General features: G+C 31.8%; 1 protein-coding gene across 1 annotated transcript in view; it reads left to right on the top strand.

Moving 5' to 3' along the window:
- The window catches only part of LOC143230518 (vigilin-like), a 49,124-nt gene that overhangs the window by 13,555 nt on the left and 23,414 nt on the right, over positions 1-12,155 (top strand). Inside the window, exons 9-13 of the mRNA XM_076464224.1 lie at positions 4,337-4,520; positions 7,160-7,299; positions 8,046-8,150; positions 10,662-10,862; positions 11,392-11,523. Coding sequence (XP_076320339.1) covers positions 4,337-4,520; positions 7,160-7,299; positions 8,046-8,150; positions 10,662-10,862; positions 11,392-11,523 — 762 coding nt within the window. The remainder of the gene's footprint in view (positions 1-4,336; positions 4,521-7,159; positions 7,300-8,045; positions 8,151-10,661; positions 10,863-11,391; positions 11,524-12,155) is intronic.

Genomic DNA, 12,155 nt, shown 5'->3' with positions numbered 1-12,155 from the left:
CTCCACCTTCTTAGCTATTAAAACTCGGGCAAAGCGATCACCTCTTTCCTTTTGAGATGATTGACTCTATAACTATGATCGTCCCTTTATGCTGGTGGAACTCAAACTGGCCCTTCATTGGTCTGACAGTACCTCAGTTTGACCTGATGATTTACACTATGAAATGCTTCTCTTGCTATTCTTCTGATTGTTTTTAACCAGATCTGGCAGGAGAATGTTTTTCCTGATGCCTGTTGTCCTACCTTTCTCCAAACCTGGGAAAGATCCCAAGATTCCTTCAAACTACTGTCCAATTGCTTTGACAAGCTGTTTCTGTAAGACCTTAGAGAGGATGGTTAATGCTCATCTTGTTTTGTTTCTCGAATGAAACAACTTCCTCTCGCCCACCCAGTGTGGATTCCAACAACATCGCTCCAACATAGACCACCTGGTTCAACTTGAAACATCAATCAGAGAAGCCTTTCTCAAATGACAACATCTTGTATCAATATTCTTTGGCATTGAGAAGGCATATGATACAAGATGGAGGTATGGCATTTTGTGAGACCTCCATATATATGAGTTATGTGGCCATTTTCCCATTTTTATTAAAAAATTTTTAATGAACAGGAGATTCTAAGTTCATATGGGTTCAACACTTTCCGTTCTTTTCTACAGGAACTTGGAGCCCCTCAGGGCTGTGTTTTGACTGTCACACTTTTCAGTATAAAAATTAATGCCATCACTGAACAACTCCCACTCACTGTTGCAAATGGACTCTATGTCGATGACTTTCACATCTCATGTCAGTCCTTGAACATGAGGTATATTGAGCAGCAGCTACAGACTGCCCTCAGTCTTTTAATGAAATAGACCACAGCAAATGCCCTTAACTTTTCTCTCTCTAAAACCGTTTGTATGCACTTTTGCCACCAATGGAGTATTCTCTCCGATCCTGAACTCGGTATTGGTGAAGTTGTGCTGAACTGTGGTCCCTGACACAAAGTTCTTGGGGCTTATCTCTGACTACACATCAAGTAGCTATGGGTCAAATGTACAGGAGCACTGAACATCCTTTGTGCCCTCTCTTCCACCACTTGGGGCAATGTTTTATGCTAAAAGATATATCGTGCTCTTATTCAATTGAAACTCAACTATGGATTACTGGTCTATGTCTCTGCCAGAACATTGTCCTTAAAGATGCTGGACCCCATTCATCACCAAGGACTTTGGCTCTGCTTTGGGGCTTTCCACACTTCCCCACTTCAGAGCTTGTACATAGTCTCATGAACGTTCCTTGGATCTCTGCCGTTTGCAACTGTCTTTACTATATGCTTCAAAACTTCATTCCTTACCAAAGCATCCCACCTGGGGTTGTGTTTTCCTTCCTTGGTGGGCCATACTTTTTCAGAACAAATGATCTGCTATTGCTCCTTTTGGCCTTCGTATCCAGTTGCAGTTGGATGAATTGGGTCTGTCCTTGGATGACATTGCTGTATCCACTGGTCATCTCGTCCCACCATGTCTTCTTACAGTTCACAAATGTGACCTATCTTTAAGTCATCTGAGAAAAGGATACGCTTATGATTGGAAATACTATCTGTAATTTGCTGAACATCTTTTGAACCATCCTTCCATTACTGTTTATATAGATGGTTCAAAATCATGTGACTGTGTGGGCTCTGCCATGGTTTGTTGTGGTTTGGTGGTTGTGTGTAAAATCCCCTCTACAGCATCTGTGTTCACTGCTGAACTATACTATCACCACAGTGCATGTTCCATACATGGACTATGGCTCTGAATTCAAGACTTGACTCCATGCCAGCTGGCAGTCAACTTGCTGTGAGCAACATGAAAATAATCTTTTCCAAATAAAACCCTGTATTGGACTTTGGCTGTCTTACTTCCGTAAGGATCGGAAAGAGGAAGTTGTCCTAACTAGACTACACATTGGTTAGAGCTTTTTAACTCATCGTTTTCTTTTATCTGGAAATGATGCACCAATGTGTTTGTCTTTGTGAAACTCAGGTCACAATAAGCCACATTTTACTGTCTTGCTCTCAATGATGGCATCATTTTAAACATGTTCTGTCACAAGGTTTATCTGTAACATTAGACAGCATTATTGGTGATGGTGATATTAATCTTTTTAATGCCATTTAAGTTTTTTACTTTATACATTAGACCTTTTTTAATATGTTTCCCTTTTAAGAATCGCACTCCATCTAGTTCAATTTGAAATTAAAAATTGGCCATTACATCAAGTAACTCAACCATGACTGGAAAGGGCAACTTCAGGTGACTAACTCTGCTGTTTGAACTACCCATTAGTCATCCTGGTAAGTTATTATTAAAAGTTTTAAAAGACTTGTAGCAATATTTTATTACTTTCTGAAAATGGCCATAACATCAAATAACTTGTAACTAGGACTGGAAAGGCGAACTTCAGGTGACTGACAGTGGTTTTTGTACTTGTCTGTTAGTTTTCCTGGTGAGTTATGATAATCACAATTATGCTACAGAAAGTCCTTTACAATTTGTATTACTGTAGTTTTTCTCTTAACCTTGTGGACTAGATGTAATCATTGGTTTTATGCTATTTATGTTGCTTTTTTTTAAATTTTTTGTTTTACATTAATTTCCTTTTATGAATTTTACTAATTTTACTTTAATTTTAACTTTTTACCAGATGTTTGGTGCAGATAGCCTAGCTGCTTTGTGCCATAAAACGCCAAATTAACCAACCAACGAGTCATGAATAATCCTCTGTATTTAATTGTAATTAGTATAATTTTCTTTGGTGTGGTGTAATTGACTAATGTTCCAGTTATCTATATAGTTAATAAATTTTCTTTTGCATGATTTAATGTAGAAGTAATTAGTTTAATTAAAAAATTTTAAGAAACTGTATGGTCACAGTGAAAAGTTTTGATAAAGGAGGTGTAATATTTAACCTTATTGATTGAGGGTGTTCTCATTTTTTTCAAGCCATACACCATATACTGCACACTCACATTCAACTGCTGGAGGCTGACATTATCCTGTAGGACAAATCAGCAGTAAATGGGTTAACGATTACAAAAATTGGCAAAAATGACTAATAATTATCATAAATCTTCACTAATTAATTTTTTTATTTGAAAATATGGGTGGTAAATACTAGTGACTGTTGCTCTGTACAAAGTTTATAAGAAACTAATTAAAAATTTTCTATGGAATTTTGATTATAGCTTTTTAATTCATATTTAAAAAACAACTGTTAACTCTGATGGAAATCTCTAGTGACTAATTAGTTCTTAGTAATTCTATTATAAACTTTAAACACACCAGTTCACCCACCAACTTGTGTTAAAAACAACACTTACCTAATTAAAAACTATGTAGTGTTTAGAAAGTGTGAAAATATTTATTAGAGAAGTTCCTGAGTGTCAAATAATCCATTAAACAAGTATGCCTTAATCTTCCTGCTGTATGTAGTGTTGTTCATAGCATTATAAAGTTCTGTGTTTTTTTTTTGTCAAGAACTTTGAAACTACTTGTAGGAAAGTAGTGGATGAGAAGCTGTAGTCATGAATGTGTGGGAACTTTGAGCAATTACTGGAGGCAAATTTTCAAGGCATTGGTCTGTAGGTCTGAGGAATTTAATGTAAAGAAATTTTCTTGGTTATAGGGATGAAATAAGAATGTGATACAATGTTTTGTGATTGATGTTATATGCATTTCAATCCAAAATGTTAGAAAATTTGTAAATTTTAGGTCCAAGAAACATGGAATCACAAATTCTTAATTAGAATTAAATGGGAACAAACCAGAAAGTTTGATAAGTTAATTTTAGGAGATACAGAATTCTGTGAACTTTATATAATGTTTAGATTTTGGCATTTTGTTTACAACTAAATATTGTAGACATTTTTAAAGTATTTGGTATCTCCCCTTTCATACGTGTGGAATACTCATGTTTTATTACTGGAATATTATACTATGGAAAGAATCAAGATGTATATATCAAGTTAGAGAGAAATTGGATTGGGAGGGTACATCTGCTTAGCAAGGAATTGGACGTGATGTGAATTAACATTTTATTCTTGCACATTTTAACAAAGTATTCAGTTCCGGTATTTATAACAGTTTACTCATGAGCTGGTACTTTGGAATTTCCATAGTTTTCAAGACTGGTTAAGGCAATTTTTCTTAATGTAACATAAACAATATTGTAGTGTAAAATTTATAATAAAGCAAAAAATTGTGAAGGTAATGAAACAAAATTTTGATGTTGTTTCTTTCTTTAAAAATCTTTGTTCAGACTTTTTTTTTACCCCAGAAAGAATGAATACAATTATTCATTTTTTTGTCAAAGGTTCACGTGGAATTTAACAATGATGCTGGTAAAATTAAGCTGGAGGGACCACAAGATGAACTAGATAGAGCACTTCAGGCTTTGGAGATTGTGATTGAAGATCTGAAGGCAACTGTGACATATGAAGAAATTCATGTAGACCCAAAATATCATAGGCATATCATAGGAAAGAATGGAGCCAATGGTATGGGGAACAATTTCTTAATAAAGCTCTGGTATGTTCTTAAAATCTTTAAAGGAAGTTCTAGATTTGAGCTGAAATATGTGGCATACATTTTGTATTTATCACCATGTTTTCAATTACCTTCAAATTAGGTTCTCTTTTCCTGTGACTGAGAATTTGTTGTCGAAGTTGTGCTGAAGATTTTTTTCAACTTTCCAGTTGCTCTTTGTTAGGTTGGTACTTGCAGCCTGTTTGAACTTCTCTTCTGATTGACCAGTTTATTCTATATGATGATTCTTTCAGTGATTGTTTTCTTAAGAAGATGTATTGAGATATTTCCTGTTTGAACCCATGGCCTTGGATTTCAAACTAACTATCAGGATACTTTTCTTTTTCATGATGACATATTTTAATGATGGATTATTGAGTATAGTTTAATTGTAGATATGAAGTAACTTTGATAGATATGATTATTTTTTCTTTGATTTGAGCTTGTCCTCTCTTGATTATGGTGAAAAAGATTTACAATATTTGAGTATGAGAGTCGTTTATAAATCACAGAACTTGGAGAACTTCTTTAAACACATTTGGTTTGTTTTATGTTAACAAATGGTTTTTGCATTGCTTAACTGGATGTTTTCATTAGCTATATGATGGGGTATTTGCAAAGAAACATTTTTTTTTCTCTCCTGTCCTAACTCTCAGTAAAATGAAGCTGCACCTGTTGAGTGATTGTGTTAACTATGCATCAGATGGGTCAAAGTTTGTGTGTCATGAACATTTTACAAAATTACACTCAAAAATTAATTGATTAACTCATATTAACCTATGACAATGAACATAAAAATTTAAAGTGTAACCTTTTTAAACTTAACTTCCTTTAATTTCTAAAGGAAAGAAATATTTAAATACTGTTCTAGCTTTTGTGCTGCTCCTGCTCAGGTGTTTCCCTTATATATTTTTTTATGTGGATTTGGGAGTATTCAACTAATTAGAAACATAAACTATTGATAGGGGCAAGTTAGAATAGAAAATATGAACCTCTAATCAATTTGTTGAGGTGTTTGTTTGTTGAACTCGCCAAAGGCTCTTCTCATGTTACCATAGCTTTAGGTTTATTGTCTGAAGTGTGTGTGTTTGTTTTATGGATGTCTTCGAACAGTACAGTACTTGTAAATAGACTAGGCTCTTGCATTTGTTTAGTTTTGGCATTTACAGCCAGCAGTTTGCTAGTTGTGTTTTGGGTAAAGTCATTGCTTCGAGTAGTAATGGATATTTATTTAACTTTTTTTAGCTTAGAAAGCCAGCTAAATTATAATGGTTTTAGGACAGTCTATTCTAGTGCATTATGTATTTTTGTCATAAATTAAAAGCTCCTATGAATTATTTTGGGGTAACAAATACAGTGAAAAAAAAATTACTTATGCAGTGCATTGGAGTGCAAACAGCCTTAGTGGTGAGTGAGTGTTAAATGTCTTTTCTTTATCTGTTTTATTTATTGGTATACATTTTAAACTAAAGTAACTAAATGAAATATTAGAAAATTGTTAGGTTAAATAGAACAGAAGTGAGCAAAAACAATCTCACTGTGATTTGATGCTTTTTGTTTTCTTAGAGGGGTTTTTAAGTACATTGTGAATTAATATAATTAAAAAAAGCAGCTGTGTAAAGATTAGAAGGTGAGACAGTTAGGGTAATTGTTTGATATGTTCAGTCATTGTAGACAGAAAAAAAATTGGATTGTACTTGATGATATACTTTTCATTCCACTGATGATTTCATTACAGTTAATGTTAAGATAGTGAAAATAAGAGGTGGTTTTAACAAACAACAACAACTTGCTATTTACATTGTATTTATGAGGTTTTAAAAGTGGTGTAAATGTAAGATGAACTCAGACTAACTCTGTAAAGTCTTCATAAATTCACAGATAAAACTTTAGTAAAAAGATGTCAGTTTTTAATTTTGCAGATCAGACTAGAGGATTGAAAATATTTTTTATAAAAATGCTTAGTTAAACTCCAGAAAAAATATTTTAATCAAACCCAGTATCTTGGCTTAAGGCTTTCTTAAGTTTTACAGTGTGATACACGAATATAAATTGATAACTGAAAAGAACACATACCCCGGATAAAAAACTTAGTGATGGTAATGTTGTCTTATTTCATGAATGTCTGAAGCAATTAGAATGAATAAGTGGTTTGTAATTTTCTGCTGCTTAGTCATTCTAATTTCTTTTAAACATGCATGAAGTAACCTGACATGTTGGTAATTTTAAGAAACCTTTGGTATAGTAATAAGAATAATTAGGTTCAACAAATTTGATGAAAAGACATTTGTTTACAACTTATTTTTATAAATTCCCCAGTAGTTACTTATATTATGGATTTAAATTTAGAGATCCAAAACAAACTTCATATGTCTTTTATCTTCCATAAGTCACTGCTCAATGGGTGTTTTTCAAAAAATAGGAAATCATCTGTTGTACTGAACCTATGGCAACTGTGGGTTGTATTTGAAATTTTTGTTTATATGCATCACAAACAGTTGCATTGTGATGCTAAATGTATAAGCTTAAGGATAGCAGGAGGATAATTAGGCTTCATTAATAAAACTTTGTTCATTTGGTAGTTTCATTCACATGTTCATATCTCTGGTAGTAAATCGACTGAAGCAGGAAACGAATGCCATTATCCACATCCCTTCTGACTCGGAACACAGCAACATAATCAGGATTGAGGGAAATCCTGCAGGTGTTGCTCAAGCTAAGCAGGACCTTCTGGACATGGTTAAAAAAATGGTGAGAACTGCTCATCTCAGGAAGGTTTTTTTCCTGTTGTCATTTATTTATTTTCTTGGCATGCTTGTGTGTTCGATGGGGGTGAGAGCTTAGAATGTATAAATGTGTTAAAATGTAATTTAACAAATCATAAACAACTCTTGCTTTTCTTTACAGTTTATTTAATGAAAGAGGTTTTTACAGAAGTTTTAACAATGAGTATGATTGTATAGAGAACTGAGTTGTCCAAAACAAAATAAAGATAAGCTTACCAAGAAATAAAGATTCAGCAATTTAAAACATTTATGTTAGGTTTTCCCCCACCTTGTATTTTATTTAACCAGCTATTTCCAATTCTGTTAAGTTTAATGTACCTCAGGTTTAGGTTTCTGAATCTTCTTGTTTTGTATTTGTTATATTCTTGATTCTTTCTTTATTTTTTTGCCCCCGATGTTATAATGATGGTTTTGTATTATGGTTAAACTATTACAAGATAGCTGGTTAAATTGTATTATTATCTGTTGTGTGTTTAGAATATATTTTATGAGAAAGGCTGATTATAGTAGTACTAAAGTTATAAATGTAGATGAGGATGTGGAAGTATTACACACCATATGAGGAAGTGTTTGTTTAAACAGTATTTTTATTCACACTTTTTATTCAGTACTTTATCATGGAATTGCTCTGTTAATGGTCATACTTTAAGAAATAAAAAGAATCAGTGGCAACTTTTGGAACAATTCAGTATTTTGCATTTTGTTCCTCAGGAAAACGAAACAACCAAGGAGTTAATAATCGAGCAGAGATTCCACGGTAACATTATTGGTACTAAAGGAGAAAACATCAAAGATATTCGTGACCGGTTCAATCAGGTAACTTCTGCAGCAGTGATATGATTTATTATTTTGTCTCAAAGAATTTTCAATTGATCTGGAGTCTGCTTTTGTTTCTCTTTCAGTTGTGTAAGAGTTGTAATGTAGCTCACCAAACTTGTAGTGTTTACAAACTTTCTTTCATAAAAGAAACAGGTTGAGAATATAGTTCACAACTTTTCATTTAATGATACACAGAAGTTTATTGTTCACATGAACGCACATTTCTAAGCAAATTAATAAAAGTTTTATTTTTGAGTAATGTTACAGATTTCTCACCTTTATTAGGTCTTAGCAACACTATGAATATATCTACCAGAATGCTTCTGTGCTATATGTACACACACTTTCACTCAAATATGCACACGTTTTTTTACTCGTGAGCAAATTCCCAATTAATTTTGGGTGTGGTATGGCCTAGTGTTTAAGGCATTTGATTTGTATTTGGGTTGTGTGATTGAAACCTACCACTTAACATGCTTATTTATTCTTTCATCTCTGGAGGGTGTTATAATATAGTAAATGCCACAATCCATTGGTAAAGAGCACAAAGAGAGTTGATGATGGGTGGTGTTGACTAGTTGCCTTTCATCTTGCCTATCACTTCATAATTAAGGATAGCTAGGATATTTAAACCTTGAGTAGCTTTACATGAAGTTCAACATGCAATTTCAAGTAATTTTCTGCCTTGGAGTATTGGATTATTGAGAGGAATTGGAAAAGGGCCAAAAATGCTAAATTGTAAGTATTATAATAAAAGTACATGTAATATTTTGTCTAGTCTTACCTTATAATAAAATCACTAGAATGTAGAAAAATTTGTATAAAACATAAAAATAAGCACTGTAATATATCATAATTGGCTGTTAAGGTTGGCTTGTTTGTGATAACACTATTATTCTGATGTTACTTGCTAGTGTTTGAGACAGAATGTAAACAGTTTCAGCTTCTTTATTAAAATATAGTTAAGCATTTTAAGACATACTTTTAAGATACACTGCATAAAACGTCTGATATTCAAAGATAATTTTGGTTTGTAATAAAACTATTTCATCTGAATGTGATAATTTAGGTTAAAAGTGTTTCTGCATATTTTTTTTTTTTATCTTGAAACAGATATGTATAGATTTTTCATGGATTTTATAACTCATTTTCTTTTCATGTTTTGGTATAAATACATTAAATGCATTTTGGGTTTATTGGATAATAAAATTCATATGATATCTAGCTTTCCAGATCTTGGCCAGTTGACCAAGTTCATAACCATAATATACTCACTAAAGTTTCCATACAATAACTTTTTATATGTTTAGTGTATCTTCTTAGAGTTTAGCAGACTTTTAGTAAACATTATGTATTTTTAATAAAGATTTGTATGTGAGTGTATTGAGTAGTTTTATATACTAGTCTGAATGCAAACTGACTTTTATGATAAAATTTAAAAATACTTTTATTTGTCTGAAACTTTTCCAATTTCACACATGCACTTGATCAGTTTGACTGATCTAGTAACCACCAAAAAAATTAGAAATAAATCGGTTATCCTTTTTTCATTCTAGAGTGACTTGAAATCATATTGTAATACAAACCTACATTTGTTTATTTTAAATAGCTTTAAACACAACAGTATACATTTTATTTTATTGCCTATTAAACTGTTTCTGAATTAATATTTCTACCATAAAATATGTAAACCAATCAGTTAACAATACAGCTAATGTTGTTCTGTTGAATTATGTAACACAGTATGCTCGTGAGCATAACTCATGAAACATTATTAATTACCCAATTTAACTTTATCCAGCTTAAAAAGTTTATAATTTTTACATTTTAGCTATTTTTATAATAATCACATAAAAAGTAAAGTAATCACATGAAAAAAAGAAATATAGTACTTAATAGTCTTTCTTTTGCTTTTGACGATACAACTAAGTGCATTAATGTATTTCTCATGGGAATTAAGTCTGACCTGGAATCGTTAGTTTCTTGAATACAATTGAAGTTGAAGAACAAGAGCTGAGTGGCTACCATTCCATAATAATTGTATTACTATGCCTGTGTGCTTTACTGTGCATATCCACTAGGAAACAAAGCATGATAACTTTTGAAATATTTAATTTCAAAATTGAAATTTTAGTTTCAGATATATCTAAATGCACAGTTTTTAGCTGTTTCTGCATTGGAAAAGTGTTGGTAACCAATAATCTTGCTGGTAAAAGACCACCTTTTGTTCATGAGATGCACGTTAAAAATTAGGAAATCGCACATCATAAACTGTTGGTATTTTAAATGTATTTTTAGACAGACGTAATAATAAAGACATGACAGGAAATTAAGATTCCAAACTTGCAAAATTCACAAAACACCATTGAGCTGTTAAGAAAATGTTTTTCAGGTAATTTGTGCCTTTGTAGGATTTAAGCCTTAAAGTGTAAAAAGTAAAGAAAACAACCTTCATAGCATATATTAGGGAAAAAATGTTTTATCCTGATAATGTTTGTAATTTTGTAGGTGAATGTGAATTTTCCTGAGCAAGGGATTAAAAGTGACAAAGTTACTATAAGAGGTCCTAAAGAAGATGTGGAAAACTGCTACCGATATCTGGCTCAGCTGAAACGAGACCTTCTTATAAACAATCACCGCATAGAGCTCTCAGTGTACAGACAGTTTTTGAAGTATATAATTGGCCAAGGAAAGGTTGATATTCGAAAAGTAAGTTCTACACATGCATCGTTTTAGATAAAAATGCAATATTAAAAAAATAAAATTTCACAAGAACCTCAACGTTAAGGGTACCCTTCCAACTGTGAATGGCTGATTTTTAATATTAAAGGCACCTTACTATAAAAGGCATTTGGATGAACTGGATTCCATATTGACCATATTACATCTGAATTTTCAAGCCCTTCTGTTTTGTTTTGTGTATGCATTTGAAGATAGTTTTGTTACATGTATGTAAAAACATTAAATAAATGGAACGAGTAAATGTTATTTTAAATTTATTTTTATTCCATAGGTATGAACATATATGTAAGTATAGAAGGTACTGTGCATTTGTATTAAATCATGTCTTAGCTATGATATTTTATTTGAGATAGACACTGCAGAAAAAGTTTATCACACAGAAATTGAGTAAATCTTACTTGTTTAATATATAAGTAATGTTAATACTTTGTGATGGTTAAATAATCTATTGCACTTTATGTTTTTTTATGTGCAATGTCTTTTTTTTTTCCTATAGATTCAGGCAGAAACAGAAACTAAAATTGAACTACCACCTGAGAACAGTAACTCTGATACTATTATTATCACTGGTAAAATGGAAAATACTGTTGCTGCTAAAGAACGTATACTTGCCCTTCAAAATGAACTGGTAAGATTTTAGGTTATTTTTGCTATTCAGAACAAACTGGTTTCATTTTAAGATTGTTTTGTCCTCAGGTTGACTTATTTATGATGGAAAATCTATGTGTTTATTTTTATTTTTTTTTATCAGATGTTGTACATTGGAATTTAATGCCTATAAAGGAACTTATTTAACATTATGATTAGGTAATAAGTAGTAGAACTGTGCAAACTAGTTTACAGCTAATTGGATTAACTTAATTGGTGGCAATGCTAATGAATCAGCTGAGCCAATTAATAAATGATAATCGACTTTGATTACCACTGAAATAGAAAAGGGATACAAAATTTATCAATATAAAATTTGTATTTGAAAAAAATCTTAAGCTTAAAAATTAATCAGTAAAGTCCAATTAAAACCTTTTTAGCTTAATTTCATAGATTTTTAAAAACAAAATGTCAGAATCATATTTTGAAAAATTCTATGTTAATTTAAATTAAACTTACAGAAAAAATGTTGATTTTAAATTTTCTTTTGATTTAACCTTTATTAACAGTTATTTTGTATAATAGTATAATACCAGATTTAGGGCAATATTATCACACCTTTTGTCTCTGTTTAACTGTTATTGAAGTAGTAGAAATCATCAAGTTTCCCAC

Source organism: Tachypleus tridentatus, chromosome 10 (assembly GCF_004210375.1).
Source record: "Tachypleus tridentatus isolate NWPU-2018 chromosome 10, ASM421037v1, whole genome shotgun sequence".
In the NCBI taxonomy this organism is placed as follows: domain Eukaryota; kingdom Metazoa; phylum Arthropoda; class Merostomata; order Xiphosura; family Limulidae; genus Tachypleus; species Tachypleus tridentatus.
This window is presented reverse-complemented; position numbering and strand designations above follow the sequence as displayed.